General features: G+C 32.7%; 3 protein-coding genes and 1 long non-coding RNA gene across 8 annotated transcripts in view; 2 read left to right on the top strand and 2 right to left on the bottom strand.

The window, feature by feature from the left end:
• Positions 1 to 2,245: 2,245 nt before the first annotated feature.
• On the bottom strand, positions 2,246 to 3,408 carry LOC140920963 (uncharacterized). Its single transcript, XR_012163741.1, has 2 exons — positions 3,010 to 3,408; positions 2,246 to 2,486 (listed from the first exon to the last, which is right to left on the bottom strand). It is a non-coding gene; the product is annotated as an uncharacterized lncRNA (long non-coding RNA).
• Positions 3,409 to 9,609: 6,201 nt separating this feature from the next.
• Positions 9,610 to 13,318, top strand: LOC101500360 (metacaspase-1-like). 3 transcript variants are annotated; one of them, XM_027335410.2, is made up of 5 exons: positions 9,610 to 10,670; positions 11,152 to 11,371; positions 11,445 to 11,562; positions 11,670 to 11,861; positions 12,123 to 12,259. In XM_027335410.2, the coding sequence occupies exons 1-5, from the start codon at positions 10,181 to 10,183 to the stop codon at positions 12,180 to 12,182; spliced, it is 1,080 nt and encodes a 359-aa protein (XP_027191211.1). In that variant the 5' UTR covers positions 9,610 to 10,180; the 3' UTR covers positions 12,183 to 12,259. The 3 variants fall into 3 exon arrangements, with proteins under 3 accessions (XP_027191211.1, XP_027191210.1, XP_004504806.1); XM_027335409.2 differs by lacking the exon at positions 12,123 to 12,259 and adding an exon at positions 13,187 to 13,318 and having other exon boundaries at positions 9,612 to 10,670; positions 11,041 to 11,371; XM_004504749.4 differs by having other exon boundaries at positions 9,613 to 10,670; positions 11,041 to 11,371.
• LOC101500672 (metacaspase-3-like) lies at positions 13,072 to 15,322 on the top strand. 3 transcript variants are annotated; one of them, XM_004504752.4, is made up of 6 exons: positions 13,072 to 13,507; positions 13,812 to 14,145; positions 14,345 to 14,462; positions 14,549 to 14,746; positions 14,857 to 14,920; positions 15,022 to 15,322. In XM_004504752.4, exons 1-5 carry the CDS (start codon positions 13,072 to 13,074, stop codon positions 14,914 to 14,916), a joined length of 1,146 nt encoding a protein of 381 aa, XP_004504809.1. In that variant the 3' UTR covers positions 14,917 to 14,920; positions 15,022 to 15,322. The 3 variants fall into 3 exon arrangements, with proteins under 3 accessions (XP_004504809.1, XP_004504808.1, XP_004504807.1); XM_004504751.4 differs by having other exon boundaries at positions 14,857 to 14,928; XM_004504750.4 differs by having other exon boundaries at positions 14,857 to 15,322.
• Positions 15,323 to 16,193: 871 nt separating this feature from the next.
• LOC101500020 (outer envelope protein 64, mitochondrial) overlaps positions 16,194 to 23,871 on the bottom strand; it is an 8,773-nt gene continuing 1,095 nt past the window's right edge. The window contains 11 exon segments of the mRNA XM_004504748.4: positions 16,194 to 16,698; positions 17,175 to 17,244; positions 17,514 to 17,565; positions 17,655 to 17,782; positions 18,708 to 18,908; positions 19,017 to 19,151; positions 20,649 to 20,817; positions 22,170 to 22,311; positions 22,457 to 22,639; positions 23,016 to 23,141; positions 23,836 to 23,871. The exon segment at positions 23,836 to 23,871 is cut by the window's right edge and continues 10 nt beyond it. Of these exon segments, the coding sequence (XP_004504805.1) occupies positions 16,616 to 16,698; positions 17,175 to 17,244; positions 17,514 to 17,565; positions 17,655 to 17,782; positions 18,708 to 18,908; positions 19,017 to 19,151; positions 20,649 to 20,817; positions 22,170 to 22,311; positions 22,457 to 22,639; positions 23,016 to 23,141; positions 23,836 to 23,871 (1,325 nt within the window). The 3' untranslated portion in view covers positions 16,194 to 16,615.

Raw genomic sequence — 23,871 nt, 5'->3', positions numbered from 1 at the left:
TAATAGTTTATGGCTAAAGAGCATAATAGTTATGAAAATTAATAGTGTAGATACCAGACAGTTTCTAATTTAATGAGGGGCTGAATTGGAAATACTGCAATTTGGGATATAACTAATAATAGTTATATATAGGGGTAATGGTCCCCAAGGCAAACACAACAAGACTATTCAGTTTCAAAACCCTAAAGGAGAAAACTCTCTGGTTCTCTCTATCCCCATCAAGAGAGCAAGGTCTTCAGGGTGTTTTGCTGAGGAAGATAGAGCCAATGGCAATTCCCACAGGTACGCTTCCGCCTTTGGCTATTCATCATGTAATTGACATGGATTGTTGAGCACAACGTTATTAGGGTTTTTTCAACAATTGGTATCAGAGCCTACCATGTTTAATTCATGATGAAATTCGGTTATTGTCTTTGTTTAGGATTCAATTTGGGAATTTTGACATGTTTGAAAAATTAGGGTTTGTAATTTGGGAATTTGGGAATTTTGATATATATATTATGGAATCCATATTTTTAACGTGTTTGAAAAATTAGGGTTTGTAATTTGGGAATTTTGATATATATATTATGGAATCCATATTTTTAACGTGTTTGAAAAATTAGGGTTTGTAATTTGGGAATTTTGATATATATATTATGGTATTATGGAATCCATATTTTTAACGTGTTTGAAAAATTAGGGTTTGTAATTTGGGAATTTTGATATATATATTATGGAATCCATATTTTTAACGTGTTTGAAAAATTAGGGTTTGTAATTTGGGAATTTGGGAATTTTGATATATATATTATGGAATCCATATTTTTAACGTGTTTGAAAAATTAGGGTTTGTAATTTGGGAATTTGGGAATTTTGATATATATATTATGGAATCCATATTTTTAACGTGTTTGAAAAATTAGGGTTTGTAATTTGGGAATTTGGGAATTTTGATATATATATTATGGAATCCATATTTTTAACGTGTTTGAAAAATTAGGGTTTGTAATTTGGGAATTTGGGAATTTTGATATATATATTATGGAATCCATATTTTTAACGTGTTTGAAAAATTAGGGTTTGTAATTTGGGAATTTGGGAATTTTGATATATATATTATGGAATCCATATTTTTAACGTGTTTGAAAAATTAGGGTTTGTAATTTGGGAATTTGGGAATTTTGATATATATATTATGGAATCCATATTTTTAACGTGTTTGAAAAATTAGGGTTTGTAATTTGGGAATTTGGGAATTTTGATATATATAAATTTTCAGCATCGGTTGCTTCCATATCTGCAAATTTGAGTTCTATTCCTGTCCTTAATGGGACAAATTTTAAGGAATGGGAAGAGAACATTCTGATTGTTCTTGGCTGCATGGATCTAGACCTTGCATTAAGAATTGATCGACTCTCTACTCCTAAGGACTCTAGTTCTTCTGAAGAAAAATTAGAGTATGAGAAATGAGATCGCTCAAATCGCATAAGTCTTATGATCATAAAGCGTGGTATTCCTGAAGTCTTTAGAGGTGCTGTCTCGGATGAGATAGATACAGCTAAAAATTTCCTTGCTGAGATGGAAAAACGCTTTGTAAAAAGTGATAAGGCTGAAACAAGTTCTTTGCTTCAGAATTTAATTTCCATGAAGTATCAAGGCAAGGGAAATATAAGAGAGCACATTATGATGATGTCCAACATTGCTTCTAAGCTTAAAGGTCTAAAGCTTGAGTTGTCAGATGACTTACTCATTCATTTAGTATTGTTGTCTCTTCCTTCGCAATTCAGTCAGTTTAAGGTGACTTATAATTGTCAAAAGGAGAAATGGACTCTTAATGAGCTCATTTCATTAGGTGTGCAAGAAGAGGACAGGCTGAAGCAAGATAGGACTGAAAGTGCTCACTTTACTAGCATCTCTAGAGACAAGGGCAAATGAAAAAGAATTGAGGAGCCCAAGAACAAAGTTGCTGCTAAGGGTCCAGAACAAAAGAAGCAGACTAAGGATAACAACTGCTTCTTCTGCAGGAGTTCTGGACACGTGAAGAAGGATTGTGCCAAATATCACGTTTGGCGTGTTAAGAAAGGTATGATTCTGTCTTTGGTCTGTTCTGAGGTTAATTTAGCTTCAGTACCTGGAAACACTTGGTGGTTAGACTCTGGTGCAACTACTAACATCAGTGTTTCAATGTAGGGTTTGTAGTACCCTAATTTTGTCCATTTTGAAAATGAATATAAAAAAGGAAATATGTATTTAAAAAAGGAAATAAAAATAATTACAATAAATAATTTTATTATGTATCATAAATTTACATTTTTATCTAATTAGAGTTTTAAAACCAAATCAAATTACAAACTAAGAATAAAGGCAAAAATAAATTACAATAAAAATCAAATCAGATCAAGCCATGCTATGTTGACTTTGTTCACTGCCAAACTCTGTCATGTTGATGATGACTGCCATTGATGCACAAGCCATGCTTATTGGTACATCTGTTCCTGTTTTAACTGAATTGAGAAACATAAAAACATAATTTTTTAAATCAGTCTTGGTACACATTGTGCAGAACAAAGAGACAACTTTTAGAGTTTAAAAAAAAGAAACTAAAAGACAAATAAAAGCTCAGCAAATCAACAGATCAAAACAAATAAGCTAAAACTATGAAGGCATCAGAGATGCAGAAAAATGCAAATGATGAGCAAAGAAAACGAAACATCAAACAAAGAACTAGAAAGCTCAAACTCAAACAGAGACACAGCCAAGAAAGCAACTAATTAGATAAAAAAACTCTATAAATACATCTTTTTTTTTTTTACAAAGGGGGCAGAGATTTTTGAGGGGAAGAAACAGATCTAAAGAAGAGAGTTGAGGTTTTAAAAAAAAGAGAAGAAGGGAAAGGATAAATTTTTTTAAGGAGAGATTCTGAAACAAAAATAGTTGAACGTAGAAGGAACAACAACTCATCTCCACCATTAAAATCATATATACTTAGAAATATAAAAAATAGAAAAGGAGAGAAACAGAAGTCACCTTCACTTCCGCCGATAATCGTCGCTAACCACCATCAACCGCGCATTGCTACCGCCTTCTTCTTTTCGGTGTGTATCACTCTCATTTTTGTTGTTCTATTCTCTATCCTTGTTTATATTTCACTATTAAAATGAAAGGATACATTATATGAAGTTTGTTTTAGGATTAAAAATAAATTTTGTTTAGGTAGATTTATTGAAACTGAGTTTTCTTTTTTGTTTTGGAATGAGGTTTGCTTTGTTGGATATGCTTACATTTGTTTTGAAATGAGGTTAAGGCTGGTTTGTTTTGCTTTTGAAATGAATGGGTTTGAAATCATAATTAGCTGGGAATACAGCTAGCTGCTTGGACATAAAGCATAAAGCTGATGCGTGGCTAGGATGTCTTGAAAAATTGGTTTTGCAGGCATAGGCAGCTTAGCCTTAATAATTAGCTTTCTTTAATTTAAAGTTGAAAGGATTTTACAATCAGGCCTAGGCAAAAATAATTACTATTAGTTTGATTTTAGTCTATAACAACTTGATAGTTCTAAAACTCTCTTTATTTATTTATCTATTTATTTTATTTTAGTTTATTTATTTTATTCTATTTATTTATTTATTCATTTATTTATTTTAATGAACTAACCTAAAATCGATTTATTTAATAGATGTAACATTTTTATCTCTGAGTTGTTAAAACACAAGTTGTACTACTTGGTGGTTTTGAAACTCAATTTTAAAATCGAGAATAATAAAATATTTTTTAGAGGATTAAATTAGATGTGACATCTTCTTTATTCCTTGAGTTTTGGGACACGAGTTATTTCCATGAAGTATCAAGGCAAGGGAAATATAAGAGAGCACATTATGATGATGTCCAACATTGCTTCTAAGCTTAAAGGTCTAAAGCTTGAGTTGTCAGATGACTTACTCATTCATTTAGTATTGCTGTCTCTTCCTTCGCAATTCAGTCAGTTTAAGGTGACTTATAATTGTCAAAAGGAGAAATGGACTCTTAATGAGCTCATTTCATTATGTGTGCAAGAAGAGGACAGGCTGAAGCAAGATAGGACTGAAAGTGCTCACTTTACTAGCATCTCTAAAGACAAGGGCAAAAGGAAAAGAATTGAGGAGCCCAAGAACAAAGCTGCTGCTAAGGGTCCAGAACAAAAGAAGCAGACTAAGGATAACAACTGCTTCTTCTGCAGGAGTTCTGGACACGTGAAGAAGGATTGTGCCAAATATCACGCTTGGCGTGTTAAGAAAGGTATGATTCTGTCTTTGGTCTGTTCTGAGGTTAATTTAGCTTCAGTACCTAGAAACACTTGGTGGTTAGACTCTGGTGCAACTACTAACATCAGTGTTTCAATGCAGGGTTGCCTGAACTTCCGAAAGCCTAGTGATACTGAAAGATGGATCTATGTAGGAGATGGGAAGAAGGTAGAAGTTGAAGCCATAGGAAAATTTAGATTATTATTAAGTTCCGGTCATTATTTGGATTTAAAAGACACTTTTGTTGTACCGTCATTTAGACGGAATTTGATCTCTATTTCTTATTTGGACAAATCAGGATATTATTGTTCATTCGGGAATAAAGAATTTACTTTGTCTTTAAATTCGAATGTTGTTGGAACCGGTTTACTTTCTGGTTATGATAATCTTTATTTGTTGGAAACTGTGGCTAACTATAATGAAACCTTGAATGTGGAATCACGTGGTACTAAGCGGAAAATTGACAATTTCAATTCAGGAGTGCTTTGGCACAAACGTCTAGGTCACATCTCTAAAAATAGAGTTGAACGACTTGTGTCAGATGGAATTTTAGATTCCATTGACTTCACAGACTTTAACGTTTGTGTAGCATGCATTAAAGGAAAACAGACTAAAGATAAGAAATTAGGCGCATATAGAGCTACAGACGTCTTAGAATTGATACATACGGACATCTGTGGGCCATTTCCAACTCCTTCTTGGAATGGTCAACAATATTTTATATCATTCATAGACGATTATTCTAGATATGCCTACCTTTACCTAATTCACGAAAAGTCCCAATCAATAGACGTGTTCAAATCCTTTAAGGCAGAAGTTGAGAATCAACTTAATAAAAGAATTAAAAAGGTCAAATCTGATCGTGGTGGTGAATACTACGGCAGATATGACGGTTCAGGTGAACAACGTCCGGGACCATTTGCCAAATACCTAGAGGAATGTGGAATCGTCCCACAATACACTATGCCGGGGTCACCCAGCATGAATGGTGTAGCTGAAAGACGAAACAGGACTCTTAAGGATATGGTAAGGAGTATGATTTGTCATTCCACCTTGCCAGAGTCACTCTGGGGAGAGGCATTAAAAACAGCAGCATACATTCTTAATAGAGTACCAACTAAGGCAGCGGCTAAAACACCTTATGAGCTTTGGATTGGGCGTAAGCCTAGCCTGAAGCACTTTCATGTTTGGGGATGTCCAGCTGAGGCAAGGCCTTATAGGCCGAATGAAAAGAAATTTGAACCCCGAACAATTAGCAGCTATTTTATAGGGTACTCAGAAAAATCAAGGGGCTATAAATTTTATGATCCTAATTTGAGAACAATTTTTGAGACGGGAACGACAACGTTCTTTGAGGATATTGAGTTTGGGGGGAAGATTAAGGTTAAAGATTTTGTCTTTGAGGAAGAATCGGTAACAATTCCAGAACTGATTCTTCCACCAATTGACTTTCCCATTATTGAACAAACTCAAGATGATCTGGTTGTTCAGGAAGAACAAAATCCAGATCAAATTCAAGATCCTCAAGAACAAGTGCCTCAAGAGCCAGCTCCATTGCGGAGATCCACTAGAGAAAGGAAAAATGCTATTTCGGATGATTATGTAGTATTTATCAATGAGGTAGAGGAAAATGTTGGCATGACGGAAGACGACCCAGTCAACTTTCATCAAGCCATGCAAGATTCTCGTTCAGATAAGTGGATCGAAGCAATGAATGAGGAGTACAAGTCTATGCAAGACAATTCAGTTTGGGAACTTATCCCATTACCTGAAGGAAAGAAACCCATTGGTTGCAAATGGATTTTTAAAACCAAGCGGGATTCCAATGGTAATGTGGAGAGATATAAGGCACGTCTTGTAGCTAAGGGTTATACTCAAAAGGAAGGGATTGATTATAAAGAGACTTTCTCTCCGGTTTCATCGAAGGACTCTTTAAGAATAATCATGGCTCTTGTTGCTCACTTTAATTTGGAGCTTCATCAAATGGATGTAAAAACAGCTTTTCTCAATGGCGACATTGATGAGACTATCTATATGGTGCAGCCAGAAAACTTTGTGTTGGGAGACCCAAAGAATATGGTGTGCAAACTAAGAAAATCCATTTATGGGCTAAAACAAGCTTCTCGTCAATGGTACCATAAATTTCATCAAGTAATTCTCTCATTTGGTTTTGAGATGAATACAGTTGATGATTGTGTGTATCATAAGTTCAGTGGGAGCAGACATATTTTCCTGGTCTTGTATGTTGATGACATACTGCTTGCCACTAACGATATAGGCATGTTGCACGAAACTAAGCAATTTCTATCAAAGCATTTTGAGATGAAAGATCTTGGTGACGCCTCTTTTGTATTAGTAATTCAGATACACCGAGACAGATCTCGAGGTATTCTTGGATTGTCACAAAAGAGCTATATCGATAAGGTTCTCAAAAGGTTTGGGTTACAGGATTGCAAACCAGGGGACACCCCAGTTGCTAAGGGAGACAAGTTTAGTCTCAAACAGTGCCCTAAGGGAAGTTTGGAAATTCAAGAAATGCAAAAGATCCCTTATGCTTCAGCTGTAGGGAGTCTTATGTATGCCCAAGTATGTACGCGTCCAGACATAGCGTTCATAGTAGGGATTTTAGGCAGATATTTAAGCAATCCAGGTCTTGACCATTGGAAAGCAGCCAAGAGGGTCATGAGATATTTGAAGAGAACAAGAAACTACATGCTCACATATAGGAGGTCAGACCAGTTAGAGATCACTGGGTACTCTGACTCGGATTTTGCGGGATGCCAAGACAGCTTAAGATCAACTTCAGGCTATGTCTTTCTGTTAGCTGGTGGAGCAGTTTCTTGGCGTAGTGCCAAGCAAGGTCTTACTGCTTCATCAACCATGGCAGCAGAATTCGTAGCAATTCATGAGGCATCTGACCAAGGCATTTGGCTGAGAAATTTTGTCACGGGGCTGCAAATAGTTGAAGGGATTGAAAGACTACTCAAGTTGTATTGTGACAATAAATCAACAGTCTTGTATTCTAACAATAATAGGAGCTCAACCAAGTCAAAACACATTGACATTAAGTTCCTAGTTGTTAAAGAGAAGGTACAAAGTGGACAGATATCCATAGAACACTTAAGGACAAACTCCATGATTGCGGATCCACTCACTAAAGGTCTACCACCCAAGGTCTTTCATGAGCATACTGCTCACATGGGTGTGCTACAGTTTGAGGAATCTTGATTTTAGTGGGAGTTTCGTCCATTATGTAATTCATGTTCTATGTTTAATTGTAAAGTACAAATACATTGTATTTGGACTTTCTGATCAGAAATAAAGTTTAAAGTATTCAGTTTTTGGTTACTTTGTACATTTAAGTTATGGTATGATCTCATTCGATAAAGTAGGACCAGTTGAAAATTGACATGCATTGACCAACTTCATGTAATTTTCATGCTACACTTTTCATAATGGGTCTATGTCATTTAGTTGTGTCAGTACGGGTGATCATTGATGGGTTTAGTTATGCTTATTATGACGAAAGCCTCCTTGGTTCCATGTGCTGATATGATTAATGGACGGGACAATTTGGATTATACTCAAGGTAATTATAATGACATTTTTGACGTCATAAAGTCTAACACACTCCTAAGGATATATGTGTGACCAGTGGGAGATTGTAAGATTTATGGGTCACATATGTAATTAATTAATAAAGTGTGTTAGGGTCATTATATAATTATCCAATAAACTAGGGGTCAAATAATATATAATAGTTTATGGCTAAAGAGCATAATAGTTATGAAAATTAATAGTGTAGATACCAGGCAGTTTCTAATTTAATGAGGGGCTGAATTGGAAATACTGCAATTTGGGATATAACTAATAATAGTTATATATAGGGGTAATGGTCCCCAAGGCAAACACAACAAGACTATTCAGTTTCAAAACTCTAAAGGAGAAAACTCTCTGGTTCTCTCTATCCCCATCAAGAGAGCAAGGTATTCAGGGTGTTTTGCTGAGGAAGATCACCCAACCCATTGGCTCTATCATCATCATCTCAGGATTTCATTAATGGCAATTCCCACAGGTACGCTTCCGCCTTTGGCTATTCATCAAGCCGAGCCAAACGTTGTTAGGGTTTTTTCAACAAGCCGAGCCAAACTGCGGCGCGTGTGTGTAGTGGTCAATATTGCTTGCATTTTCCTTCCTTCACAAAATTGGGGTGTCTCTTGGGGCCCTTCCCAAGTTCATTACCTCCACCTTATATACCCTACTAGTGTATAGTATCCCTCTAATGTGGAACTTCTCAATTTTTTCAATTCACAACAACACTAACTCTCATAAATATCATCATTATTTCTAATAAACTTTCATTAAAATATCATCATTTCTAACATGAATTTCTCGTTTTAAAAATTTAAATCCACTCCCAACAGAGGGAAACATATTGTGAATTAAGGAGTTGGGTTTCAATCTTGACATTATTTAAAGGAAATTGCGTAACTTTACGAAAAGGTTGACTATGATAGATATGTCACGAAACATATTATTGATCATTCATTTCACACATGTTTTTAGTCAAAATCTTATTTTGAAAAGTTTATCCATTTTTAAAAGCAACAGGTGTAACGTGTCATGATATTTTTGACTGGTCTTTATCGTGATGTATAGCAATGCTCTTATTTCAATTTCAATCTAGAAAGGACAATTGGGATACAAACAAAAACAAATTAAGTTTTGGGGGTGGGATATGGAGACGGGATCAATGAGGTGGTGCGAATTAGGAGACCCATCATCCAATTCTATCTTAACCATCTTTTATTTTGTATTAATTTATTTGTTATTTATCTACAATGCATCATTGGATCATATGATTGAAGGTAAATAATCTCCGTTTTAATCCATGTCTAATTGTATGTGATAAAAATTGATTTCAATTAAAATTGATTTTGACATAATTGATTTTTGATAAAAAATGAATTGAACATAAATTAATTATATTTATTATATATTCATTTGAAATTATTTCTGACATATTTTATATTATTTATTATAATTACACTGAGTCATCGTGATTTTCAAAAACTACAAGGAAAAGTTTTTATAAAATCAAAATCACTTACCGTGATAATGACTAATTCATCGTGATACTAAATATTCTTTTAATAAATAATTTATAAAATTAATTTACTCAATAAAAACTATTAATTTGATAATTTAATTAATGAATTTTAATATTTATAATTAGTTATTATGCAAAATAATTCACCTTTGAATTATATATATATTATGTCAATATTCACCTTTGAATTATATATATATTATGTCAATATATATTATGTCTAATATTCTTTGAATCCAATGAATTAAGCCAAGGTTGAATGCATGCTACTTTAGTATTTTTTTGTTGTAAAATCAAAGGAAAACAAACACATTTTAAGCAACTAAACTAAAGGTATTAAATGCCAAGGGCATCTGGTTCTTGGTTCTTTAAATTGTGAGGAATAACAAACAGAAGCATATCTTTACTTGGACACAAATGAGATACACCATTCAAAACACATATTCTGATTTTCCACTCATTTTTCAGTTCTCCATATCTTAATTTATAGTCCTTGATTTTCTGGTGTCGGATAATCTACTATATCCTTGCCTATGACCTATTAAAAATGAACTTTTACCCCAACTTTTTAAAAAATCTTAGTGATTAGAACTTTTATCTTGCTACAAGAAAATTATGTATTTCATTTGTGGCCATAGTCCACTGAGCCTCCAAAAATGGCCACCAATGAAATCAAAATAAGTAAGTGCATGTTACAAATGTGAAAGCTGAGAGCCTAATCTCAATTGTCTATATTGTTCATTTCACTGTATCTATGTGCCTATAAATCTGCATCATAAATCTTTATGCTTGGTCTACACTGCATACAATGGAAGCTACATCTAAATACAGAAGCTACAAAAAGGGTGTTTCATCTCCCACAAACACTGCTATGCATTATTGCTATGCTTGCAGAAAAATTTATAATTCTCACACTAGTGGAGAAACAAAAACATCTTGCAGAGGTTGTTGTCCTTTTCCATGTAATGTTAGTAATTCAACTTTGGAACATGAGAAATCAAGGGAAAACTGCTGCTTGGTTGGTCCAGTGAAGAAAATTGGAACCAAATTGTTCAAACTTGACAATTCAAACAAAAATGGAAACTTGATTGGTTGCTCATCATCATCTTCGTTTCCTTCAGTAATAGGCTTTCCTTCATCTTTGCCTACCAGATATAACAAGCGTGCGGTTCTCTGTGGAGTTTCTTATACAAAAAGAAAATTCAGGCTTAAGGGAACCATTAATGATACCAGTAACATGAGGGACCTTCTCATTAAGAATTTTCAGTTTCCAAATGAGTGCATAAGAGTCCTCACAGGTATTTTACTATAAAATTTTATTTTATATAAAAGATAATTGATTTAACAAAAAAAAAAAAGTTGATGTATTTAACTTGTTTGATATAGTATAATATTATAATAGGTGTTTATTTGGAATTCACTACTTAGTAATTTACCACTAGAACCTACAAAGAATAAAATATTTCTTAGACTATACCATGAAATTGAATGAGTATGCAACTAACATTATATTTAAAAAAAACTTAGCTATATGAAGGCAAATTATATATCATGAATTCTTGATCACTACAAGATCTTATATTTTTTTGTTAGCAAGATGTTGAACCACCCATTATTGTGGTACAAATGAATTAATGTAATTTGTAAACTAAAATGGATTGCATGCAGAAGAAGAGCAGAATACAAAATTAATACCAACGAAACAGAACATATTGGAGTCGTTAAGGTGGCTAGTGAAGGACTGTGAGGCAGGGGACTCATTGGTGTTTTACTTTTCAGGACATGGTTTACAACAACCTGATTTAAAAGAAGATGAAATTGATGGTCTTGATGAGACTCTTTGTCCAGTTGATTTCATTAAAGAAGGAATGATTGTTGACAATGACATCAATTCAACCCTTGTTTGGCCACTCAAAAAAGGTGTCACACTTCATGCTATTGTTGATGCTTGTCACAGTGGAACCATTCTTGATCTTTTACATGTCTATAACTATCAAAGGTATCAGATTCTATATATAATATAATAATAGTATTCATTTAAAAATTATTTATTTAATAGAATATTATTGCAGAGGCATTTGGGAGGATAACAAGCCCCCTTGTAGAGAACCTATTAGAAAACATACAAGTGGTGGATTGGCTATTTGTCTCAGTGCCTGTGACGATAGCCAAGTGGCTGTAGATAGCGCAGTAAGAATTAATTAATCTTGGATCATATATTTTTTTATATATAATATGAAAAATATTAAAATACAATGAAGTTAGTTTATTAATTAAATCAATGTATATATATGTAGGTTTTTGGTGGAAAGGGAATGAATGGTGTTCTGACTTACCTATTCACAAAAACAATTAGAGAATACCCAGGTGGAATTACTTATAAGGGTCTTTTGGGAAAAATGCATGACGAAATTAAAAAGATTAACCGAAGCAGATATTGCAATAACCGCATCTTGCAACGTATCTTTCACCGTAAATATATTGCACAGGTTGGATTCCATCACTCGCTAAAATCTTTTGAAATCTAGTTTGCGTAATGTAGTGTGGATTTTATTCTTTCCATTTATAAGACCCGATCACATATTTTTCTCATGCATATTCTTTTCAAACAATACTTTGGAACTATTACTGGGATCATTTCATTCTTATGGTCTCCTACTCAATTAAATATAAACAATAATTAAAATATTATTATTCTATTTAATCTTAATTTTTTATCAGATATATATACCATTTTTTGTATATCGCAGGATCCTCTTTTATCATCATCTGAGAAATTTGATGTATCTACAACAATATTCACATTGTGATGAGGATACATACAACTTAATTGCAATTTGCAAGACGTTGAATTGCTTTATATATCTCTTGATTTGGAACTGGACACACAGAACTTGTTGTACTTCTTCTTTTCATAATTCTGAATCAGTATTTGAATTCAAATATTTCAATCATAGCATCAATAATTGGGATTTTGATTGTGACGTTCTTAAGGAATATAAATTCCAAAATGCGTTTCCTAATTTCTTACTTTTGCTTACACGACAAGCAAAAAGTAAATACAGAAATTAGATGCTATTTTATCCAAAATAATATTAATATATTGAAAATTTTGATGCATGATATTAATTCAATTTAATTTCAACCTATATACATAGACAACATTTTATTTTAATTCAAACTTCACTAATTTTTCAAATCAAGAGACGAAAGAGTAACAATATGGACTAATTATTCAGTTCCACAAAACCGTTTAATGAAAAAGGTTTATTCTTCGTAAATTATTTTCAGATCTTATCTTTAGTTGATCGCGAAACTCGAGTTTTTTCCAATGAAAACAACCATTAATTTTATATTTAATTTCAAGTCTTTTAAAGATACATTCATGTATACACACATAGATATGTGAACGTCATATGTATACTAAGTTTCATGGGTTTCTTATTCTTGACTCTTCATCTAGACAAAAATTGTCCATAGACAGAAAAACAAATAAGTCAAGATATTCACTCTCCACTAGATAAAGGCAATATAACTTAGAATCCTATTCTTCATCTCTTACTTCCCTTCTAAATTAATAGAGTTAGCTTAAGTACATGTACACTTTCTGTAAATTGCTTCCTATCCATCCATTCATTCATAATTTCTAGGCCTCATTTTTCTTTCATTATATCTTCAAACAAACAAAAGAAAATTACAATGGCAAGTAGACAACATAGATGTAACCAATGTGGAATACTACTAATGGTTCCACAAGAAAGCCAAGCCTTTAAGTGTTCAATATGCAATGGCATAACCTATTTTCAATCCACAGGTCCATTGAATCAAGCCTACAATAGTCTTAATCATATTGCAGGTCTTTTTAGAGGCTTCATCAATACTATAACACCAACTAGTTCTGTAGTTAACAGTAATTCAGGTAATTATGGCTATTATCTTCAGCCTCAGTCACTAAGGCCTTCATACCCTTTGATTCCTCCTTCTCCGTATGGCTCGAAACGCGCAGTGTTGTGTGGAGTTTGCTACCATGGGAGGAGTTACAGGCTTAAGGGCTCCATCAATGATGTAAAATGTATGAAGTACTTTCTGATTAAGGAGTTTGGGTTTCCTAGTGACTCCATTCTCATGCTCACAGGTACTGTCACCTTTCTCATACTTTTATAAACATAATGTTTATTTACATTTGGCATTAAATGTATATAAATATATGTAATAAAATATTCGAATTGTCTATCGTCAAAATACTATGTGATTAAGGATCTCAATTAGACGACTCATATTTTAACATATTATTTTTAAGTGTATTTAATTCAAATCGAATAAAAAGAACAAAGTTTTTAATTTTGGAATGATATTAACATTTGTATATATTATCTATGTCTCTTGTGCAATGTAAGATATCTTCATTCTATATATGAACATTGAGAATCTACCTGCAGATGATAAGGAGGAGAGAAATCCACTAAAAATACCAACAAAATATAACATTCAAATGGCTTTAAGGTGGCTGATTGAGGGTAGCAAATCAGGGGACTCATTAGTGTTCCATTACTCAGGACATGGCACACAGGAATTGAACATGAATGAGATTGATGATAAATATGATAATGCAATTTGTCCTGTTGATCATGAGCACAAGGGGAAGATACTGAATGGTGAGATTAATGCAACAATTGTTAGGCCACTACCATTTGGTGCTAAACTTCATGCCATTATTGATGCATGCCACAGTGGAAATGTTCTTGATTTATCATTTGTTTGCAAGATGAACAGGTCAGATTAGGAATAATGCTTACTTAGTTTCTGCATGCCTAAACAGCTTAATTATGGAGAGTTTGTGAAAATAAACTCAAAACAACTTAAAGAGATGTTATAAGCTCTATCAAGCACTCTTAAAAGTGTTTGTGTCAGTAGATAAACTCACATAAGTCAATCCAAACAGATCCTGAATTTGTTTCTTCTATTTTAAAAGGGAAGGATATTACAAATGGGAGAATCATACAAGTTCAAGAACTGATAAAGGCAGAAAAGGAGGAGTAGCAATTTGTATTTCTGCTTGTGATGATAGTCAAGTCTCTGTAGATACCTCTGTTAGTAATATTTTCTTGTCCTTTCTATATATGTGCAATGTTTTTGTATGATAGAGATTGATGAAATGTGTGGTTGGTGTAGACAGGCCTTAAGTGGCAAAGAAGTTACAGGTGCATTGACTTATAGTTTCATACAAACAGTGCAAAATGAACCTGGATTGAGTTATGGTCACTTGCTGAATACCATGCGTTCAACCATTCATGGCACTAAAACAGGCATAGTTACTCTAAATGGCCCAATTGCTTCCATCTTAAATAGAATTCTTGGCCTCCGCATCAAGCAGGTATTATAATGTGTGACACAGTTACTGCATGGAATCTTTTTCCATATTATATAATCATAAGTTTTTTTATTAGAATAATACTTACCATAAAGTATGAAATTGATTTGCAGGAGCCACAATTATCTTCTTCGGAGATTTTTGACATGTATAAAAAGCAGTTTATATTATGATATGGTATATTGGTATATTTTCATTCATCAAAATTCTGTAGCATTAAAGATTCGAATCATGGAATACCCTTTTGACATGTCTTCTATTTTCATGTAATTGTGCAGCTGAAGTGACACTAAAATGTGTTTGTTTCAAGGAATATCATTGTAAAGTTATTCTTGAAAAGTGAACTTAGAAATATGGCATTTCTATGATTGGTACAAGTTTTAAAATAATGTTTCTGAGTTTTTTTTTTTTTTTAGAGTTCTGAGTATTATTGATTGATAAAAAAGCATTACTATTTTTTATTCCTATGGTGAGGAAGGACAAGTGTTCTTTTGCTGGTGAAATAATGAGAATGGATAGATAAATAAATAAACTATGAGTGGAACTGGAACTATATATTATATAATTATTTTCATTCCACTTCCCACCAATTGAATTTTATTTTTAAAAATAGTTTCTTTTCGACAGAAAATGTTAAATACTAACTAAACAATTTTCGGATTTATCCAGTAATAATATTATCGAGTAGTAGAATATTATTTCTGCTTATGTAATACACTTTCAATAAACGTCATCTAATTAAATATATACAGCTTTGTCACGCATAAGTATTGTTTAAAGTTTCTGTCGAAAAATATACTTCAAAAGTAAAAATATAGTATCATTTTAAACGAAGATGACAAATAATTAACCGGTCTTAACTTTGAATTACATTTTTTTAAAAATAAACTAGAAATCCTTGATAAATTTATAATAAATGAAACCGTATTAATTTGAGTTTGAATCCCTTAAAATATTTGAAGATATGAGAAAGGAAGAGATAATTTATTTACTTCTCCTTAATGGATTTTTGGTCTTTAAAAATTTTATTTTTGTTTAAATTTTAATTCTTTTATAAAACCAAAATACAATCAATGATGTTTTTCTTTTTGTACTCTTAAAAAACTTTAAACTATACATTAAATAAATTTTATTTTACTTTATTTTAAATAAAACTTGAATTTTTTTCAATACTTTTCAACTTTCTTTTGTTTGGCGTATATTTATTTGTTTGTTTCTTCTTTTAATTATGTTAACACATGCCTTCACGGTGTCATAAAGACACATCTTAAGAATACCAAAAATAAAATAAAAGTTATTGTACAAAATCAATGTTTAGTAGAAAACGCAAGTCACAAGATAAAACTTTTACATTTGAATTAACACATGTCTTTTGAGTACATGTTAACATTTCCTATTCTATATTATTGTTCAAGCCTGCTTTAAAGCCAACAACAGTGAAGTTAGAAAATAATACAGAATATTCTAATTTCAATTCTAGAAAAATGTTCTTCATTATAATCAATTCTTATTCTTTTATTTTTTGACAGTAATCAATTCTTATTCTTACTATATATAACATTTAATGAGTAAAAAAAAATAATATGCAACATTTAAAGCAAATATGGTGTCATTCCCTATAGAATGTACAGGGGCAACCAGGTCCAAAATTATTGGCATAAATCCAATAGGTTGAATAATATTTCTGAGAGGATATATGCACAAAATGAGAACAATGTGGCCCCTCATCAACGGAGGTTTCTCTCTTTCCTTTCAAATTACCTTTATTCTCAAGGTAGAAAAGAACCATGATCACATATTTGATATTTCCACATCCAGAGCTATTGATTTTCTCTTGGAGGGAGAGAGATCAGAAGAGAAAAAAAAGCACACTCAACTCAACAATTTTCTGACTCTTTTCTCAGCAACACTAGCATCCTTGTTCTGTGGTTCAAGAACAAGAGCATGCTTGAAATCTGCACAAAGTAAGAAAATGAGACAGGATAAGGAACATCATTAAAAGGATGATACGAAATGCAATGCTCAAAAACATTTGTAAGACAATGAACCGCAATGAGCTACATTTCATACCAAATACTCAGCGGCCTTAATTATGAGCAAAAAAATGTAGGTATTTGTTTGCCTCAAATATAAACAAAAACCAATTAATCTATTCACATGTAATGACATTATTCCAAAAATACCCTTGTATTAATTCTTTAATGCCAAGGGAGATGACTGTAGTAATTAGGGTTAAGTTAGTAATTGTATTTCTTTTTTACATGAAATCAAGAAAATTAATATTAAATGCACTCAACTATCATCATTAATAAGGGCGAAAGTATGCACTTTTGCTTATAATTGTGACCGGAAAGAGTATAAATTATGTAAGTTTATCTAAGAAATCAAATTAGCATGAACCAAATACATTGAAGTGAAACTTAAGAATCACCTTCAAGAGCCTCCTTATACCGTAGTAGTGATTCTCTAGCAGTTCCACGTCTCAGATATGCCTTCACATTCTGCATGGAAATTACACATTATTCTTAGTACAATAGTGTTATAGATATTTATTTGTACAGATTCAGACATTATCATAAACTAAAGAATCCCTACAAAATAAAGGAATCTATGAATTAAACATCATCAAATCAAATCATTATCAAGATATACAAACAATAATCAGCTCCTAGAACCATTGGTTATTAGAGTATAAAAAAAATAGATACAAGATATTATTAGAATAGAAAATAAATGTTCCAAAGCCAGTGTCATATGCTCATCTTCTCACCTTTTTATCATGCAATATTGCCTTACAGCAGTCTTCTTCTGCTTGCTGAAATCTGCATAAGTTAACAAAGTGAGAATACCAATCACAGGGAAATAATTAAAGTGTCAGGATACATATTGACAGACAGGAAAAACCTCATACCTTCCTAACTTTAAGTAAGCAGCTGCTCGGTTGCAATAGTAAGTTGCATTTGTCGCATTCAATTTGATAGCCTCAGTATAGTGGGTGACTGCATTTTCCCATTGTTTTTCTTTAAATGCTGCATTACCCTGCAAGGCATTTATTTTAGTCGCTCAAATCAAATTATCCAAGTCAATACTTTGAGAGAAACTTAGTCTTCATCTGAACTACCTTTCTGAACATCGACAAGAATGAAGCCGTGCCTCAATATTTATAAAAAATTGCAGTTACAATAGAGGTTGGCATTTTGTTAAAAGTTACAACTAACTACTACAAAAAAATGCAACTAACAACTATGTCAGAAAGGCTTAGAGCAGGTATTTTGTGCAACAGACTGCATAGTATGACCTATGCAGCAACACAAATCAGAAGCTAAACAGAGGATCGTGCGAACAGAGAATGATAGCAGCATATCAGAATGTAAACTCTAACACCTTCTCTAATCATCTTTTTTTTTTTCGTTTTATATATCCATTAATAATACTTGATTTTCCCCATGACATCTGATCTCTACAAGATATATAACATATACAACATGAGAAACAATTATGTACCCAAAATGTCCCTTATTAGCAAGTACATTGATTCCTATTTACTGAAACAAAAAGTGCTTAATTACTTTTAAAGAAATATAACAGAGCCATTTCAAGAGCTCATGAACAGAGCATCAGTTTGCTCAAATTCACATTTGCTAGGAAAATAGCCTGACATTCCGAGTTCAAATTAAATATGCATGCCAATCATAGTGAGCTTTTACTAAGGCAAGCTCACAGATTATGTAAAAGGTTCAGTACATTTGCCAATCATACTTCGGGTTTAAAATATTTAAGTTGATACTAGACCCATTAAGTCCTCATTTAACAACAACTTCAGGCTAATTATATTTGCATCTCATCATGAGGGAAAGACATTTACATCTGAAATTTTAGGGCGTTGTTTGGAAGTTAGGAGGGAAAAGGAAGAAAGGGCTTTGTGGGGAAAGGAGGGAAGGGGAAATGCTTAGAGAAAACTAACCCTCTCCTTTAAAAGTTCAGAAGGTTCCGTGTTTCCATTGATATTTGGTAATGGCATGGAAATGAAACCGGAGCCAGCTTGCTCTTTAAGAGCTGTATACATATCCAAGATCGTATCTAGAAGAAATTTATCAGCTCCATGGATTGAGATGAATGAAACAGAAATACAACAATCATCATGATATCCTAACGGAATCGTAACCTGGAAATAATGTAAGAGCAATACATCAGTCCAACAAAGTTTTAGAGCACTAAATAAAAATTGAGAAAAGAATAATACTAACACAAGACATGAAGGATATCAAATTACCTGACAACATCCAGACATACTAGCAATGCTGGATAATGCTAAAGTTCTATCATGGAACTCAGAACAATAACCTTTCTTTGCATTAAGCTTTAACGGACCGTCTGCTACAGAGGGAATAACTAGTATTCCACCATCCTGTTGGACAATCAAAACCAGAAGATAAAAAGGTTAGCATGGAATTAGAGTTTCTTCTAAGTGAGCAACTCACTTTAGAAAAAAAAAGTAAGTAACAACAACTATTGATAAACAAATCAATGGTTGATATTATATGTACATGTATGATCAATCATAGATGATTATAGTATCAACTATTGATTTGTTCACTTTACCAACTGCTCGCTTTAGAAGAGTCAAATTCGGTTAGCATGACACATTGAGTAGACTTGGCTAAATTATTTTGGCCACTTCAGTATGAGAATCAAAGATCTTGGTTATCTTGCAATATATATATATTGTTATACTGGACTACTTTTCAATTGCATATCGTGCAAAATAGCAGCTTGTTGAAATTCCGCTTTTGATATAGAGCTATAGTGTCACAATGCCATCAACTGCAAAAACGCATTTGACTGTAGCGTCGCTCCCAGCCATGAATCTCACTACCATCACAACCCACAATCCCAGCCCGACCCACTCCAAGATTTTTCAAAAAACACTGTTTTTTTTATTCTTCATTAAGGGTATCTAGGTCATTTTGCACCCACTTAAGCCCTAATCAATATCAATATTCAATATAATATATTAAAACAAACCTCCAATTCAATATGTTGACACATCACATCTTATATGTCATGTAAGACTAATTATACCACATCATTCAATAATATGATGTGGCACCTCTAAAATTCATTTATTATAAACTTCAAAATTTACAAATATTAAAACTTTTTCAAGTCAAATTGATACATTTATACACCATAAATATCATTTTCAAATTTTTAAAAATTCACATTGAAAATTTAAATAAAAAAAATCATACCCGCGCAGTTTTTTATTATTATAAACACGCGAAGGGGTTTGCTCAGCATCATGAAAAAGAAACCGTTTTTGTTCTAGTTCTGTCATTTTCGTTATTTTTATGCTCCGTTCAGCATCGTTCCGTTTCGTTTTTGCTCTGTTCAACATCGTTATGTTCTTGTTATGTTGTTTTTGTTCTTTTTGTGACTCTGTTTTGTCTGCTCTATTCTCTGCTTTGTTGATTATGATTACTAGTAGAACTTGACTTTGATGTTGGATCTTGGTAATTAAGTATGATTATCCCTTTAATTTTGTGAACTTTGCTATTATTTAGTATTTTTGCATACTGTTTGTATTTTATGTTTAGTTTATATACTGTTTTTTTGCCTTCGCAATAGCAGTCATCCCATTATCCTATTTTTAGGGTCCAGCGCTCTACGCCGCTATCTGAGACTGACAACATAACACTTTGTACTAACATGGTACTGAAGGACAATAGCGATTTGTTCAAATTCAGCTATACTATAGCGCTATAGTGCCATTACATCCGCTATTTGCCAACACTGTTACTTGGTTGTCTTTTCCAACGTTCTAATATAATTTATAACAACTTAAAAAAGGTTCCTTACCATAAAAGAGATTGTCCAAGAAAGGATGGTATGAACAGACAAGTACCTTTAACAGACTCTGAAGTGCACCACGCATCTCAGTCCTGACTTTATACAAGGCTTTTATATTATCTTGTGTTGAATTAATGGCTGCAATAACATGACTTGGCACACCTCCGCGTAACCTGCGTTTGACTGATTTAACCCATTCTTCATAATTGGCTTTAAATTCATATCTGAACAGATGAAAACACATTTGTCACATAGATATAAGGCACACAATATAAAACAATGATGCAATATATTCTATCAAAACTAAATAAATAAACAACTGTATAAACAAGAAATGATTACATACTGCATAGCATATTGTAAAGTAGAGAGAAAGACGTGTTAATTGCAAAGGACATTTCCTATGGTAAAAACCTTTAAAAAATTTAAGAAAAATATATCAGGGCACATGCATGCCCAGATATGATTTTAAAAGTACCAAATAACAATCTAGTAATATATGGAATTCAGATATGCTAAATGATACTAAGAGTAAATAAAGAAAAGAAAAGAAAAATTAGGCCACTGGAAACAAAGTAGTGATTAAAATGAAATCTTTTCCCAAAGGTTAGGTGTTCTTCTGGAAAATTTTAGTTGAGATCCCACATCGAATATTGATATAGCTAAAATAGCCCTTACAAGACTTTAGGAAAATCCATATCCCCTTAAGCTAACCTTTGGGGTTGAGTTAGGCTAGTCTACATTCTAAGATGGTATCAGAGCCTATTCTAAATTTGTTATTGGGCTACCTGCATTCGCCAAGCTCCAGATATTTCAACAATGCAGAATCACAACACACCCCTTCACTCCCATGATTGGATAAGAATGAATAGTTTAAGTAAACTTTCTAATAATTTAAAAACTAAATAAAAAATTGAAGGTATACGTTACTGTCTTACTGATCATGCAACAATGATTAATAAGTACTTCACTCAGTAAGTAGGGGGAGGTATTTCTTTAAAAAAATACAAGGATATGAATGATTGGTTGAAAACAATTTACATGCAATACCAACTTAATTGCCCAAACAATTACTTTCTCATTATTAGATCATAGACTGTAAGCATTTGTGAGCTTCAGTTATCCAGTAATAATGGTGTGAAACTCTCTGAACATTACTAAAGAAATGAATTTAGCTTTTGCTTTGTAATTACCATCAGTTGCATATTTTTCACAGCTAGCGATCACTGAATTAAACTGACATAATACAGTTCATTTATGCTTATCCAGTATAAATTGCCTTTTGTGTTCAGCTTATGACTATTTCCGGAGTGTTCCAAATACTGAGCTTCATTATATTAATTTTGCCTTCTTTAAATGGGTTAAACCCTTCCTAGACCCAACTATGGCAGAAGTTAATGGCATCAGGTTGCACCCTTTTTCATCTTTTTTGAGAACTGTCTCATGCAACTTCATTCACCCTTACTACATTATAATTTTTTTCTACTATCAAAATGAAAATTATATCAACATACAATACAACATGATCTATTGTGATAAATCAAATAATAAAAATTTATAACATTAAATAGAATACCTTTGTAATGAAAGCATAACTGAAGACAGGGTTTTCAATATAGATGTTTCATTTTGTTGGGGTGCTGATTGCTCATGAAGCCTTAGACTGGGCACTTTTGAAACAATATACTCACAAAGATTCATATGCTTTGGAGCCTGATCTGCAAAACCAAAATGACCAAAATACTTGCTAATTATGCAAAATTCCTTTTGTTTGGTAACCTGTTTCAGAAAACTTGCCTTATAGCAGTCAATTTTACTAAATCCAAGACAACAAAATTGGATTTCAGATATCTAAAAACTTACATCCAGACATATTCTCAATAGTTTTACTGATGACATATATTGTCTTCTGTGTAGCATCTTTGGATAATTGAAAGAGATCATCAGCAAATGTGATACACCTTGACCTTCTGGTATCCACTGAATTCAATTGAAGTAAAACATGTCCAACACGATGTAGGACAGAAGGATCACGGGCAAACCATCCTACAATGAAACTATGCAATGAAGTACTTGGCAATATAAAGAACATATATTAAAACATTTATCCAAAAAATGTTAAAACAATTGAGTCCCATTCACCTCACTATGCGTAATTTGTTATTAACTTAATCAGTTTTTCAACTGGGATGGCATATCATGACCTGGAGCATATATGTGCAAAAAAAATGTTCAACTGTAGAAAGCAATACCAAACCATATATTGTGATATAGAACTAGTCAATTTTTTAACACATGTATCTAATTGCACCTTTCTTAAAGCATGCCACACAGAAAAATGACCAGAATATTAAGATTTGAAACATATAACTTATGACCAATTATAATCATAGCAAAAACAACACAAATCTATGCATCTTACCAACGGTGTCTAAGCTTTGTGCATTTGGAAGAACTCCAATGGTAGATACAGCTCCGTGGGATGGTCTAAAACTAAAAATACCACAGAGTGATGCTGGAATTCTCACACTTCCTGTAGTATCAGTACCTACAAAGACATAATAATGTTTCATGTTCACATGTACAGTTAAGAAGTACAATCAAACAAATAGCAATCAAGGCCACAATATAATTGCAAGTGCCAATCAAGTCTATCCTGAATTATAAAAGAAACAGGATTAAGCATGGTAAGCTATGCTGCAAGAATATATCGAAGAGATCACGATTCACAATAACAGACTAACACTTGGAATCATGAAACTTTTACAGGCATTATATTGAATAGATCACAACAAGGTGTAATATTACAAACTAAATTCATACTTTAAATGTACGAGCTTCGTACATTTGAAATATTGTTAGACATAACTATTTTTTGGCAATTTGGCATTTAATCCAGATAATATTACATTATAATTAGACATAAATACTTTTATTCAACAGAACAAGCTAACAGAACAACTTTTAATTCAAAGAAATACAGCCAAAAAAGCTTTTCCAGGAATATAGTTTAGTACAATATCAATCATAAATGATAAAACACAATCATATCTTATTCGCCGAAACAAATATAGGTACTAAATAAACCCGCAAATGACCAAACTATGATAGAGGGCTCAATTGCTAAAATTTTAATAGAGCCATAATGACCAAAATATTAAGGAAATAAATAAACCAGTAAACCTTATAATTTGCATCTCAAGCAATTAGAGGTAGAAACTACAGGTACCACATAAACCCACCAATGGCGAAGTCAACAAGTCCCGCAGCAACTGCTA

Source organism: Cicer arietinum, chromosome 6, assembly GCF_000331145.2.
Source record: "Cicer arietinum cultivar CDC Frontier isolate Library 1 chromosome 6, Cicar.CDCFrontier_v2.0, whole genome shotgun sequence".
Lineage (NCBI taxonomy): Eukaryota > Viridiplantae > Streptophyta > Magnoliopsida > Fabales > Fabaceae > Cicer > Cicer arietinum.
This window is presented reverse-complemented; position numbering and strand designations above follow the sequence as displayed.

Bases quoted from the DNA above. Each gene is read 5' to 3' on its own strand.
- LOC101500360 (XM_004504749.4), top strand. From the start codon at position 10,181: ATGGAAGCTACATCTAAATACAGAAGCTACAAAAAGGGTGTTTCATCT. The intron at 11,372-11,444 runs GTATCAGATTCT...ATATTATTGCAG, and splicing joins CATGTCTATAACTATCAAAG to AGGCATTTGGGAGGATAACA. The intron at 11,862-12,122 runs GTTGGATTCCAT...TGTATATCGCAG, and splicing joins ACCGTAAATATATTGCACAG to GATCCTCTTTTATCATCATC.
- LOC101500672 (XM_004504752.4), top strand. From the start codon at position 13,072: ATGGCAAGTAGACAACATAGATGTAACCAATGTGGAATACTACTAATG. The intron at 13,508-13,811 runs GTACTGTCACCT...ATCTACCTGCAG, and splicing joins CTCCATTCTCATGCTCACAG to ATGATAAGGAGGAGAGAAAT. The intron at 14,146-14,344 runs GTCAGATTAGGA...CTATTTTAAAAG, and splicing joins TTTGTTTGCAAGATGAACAG to GGAAGGATATTACAAATGGG.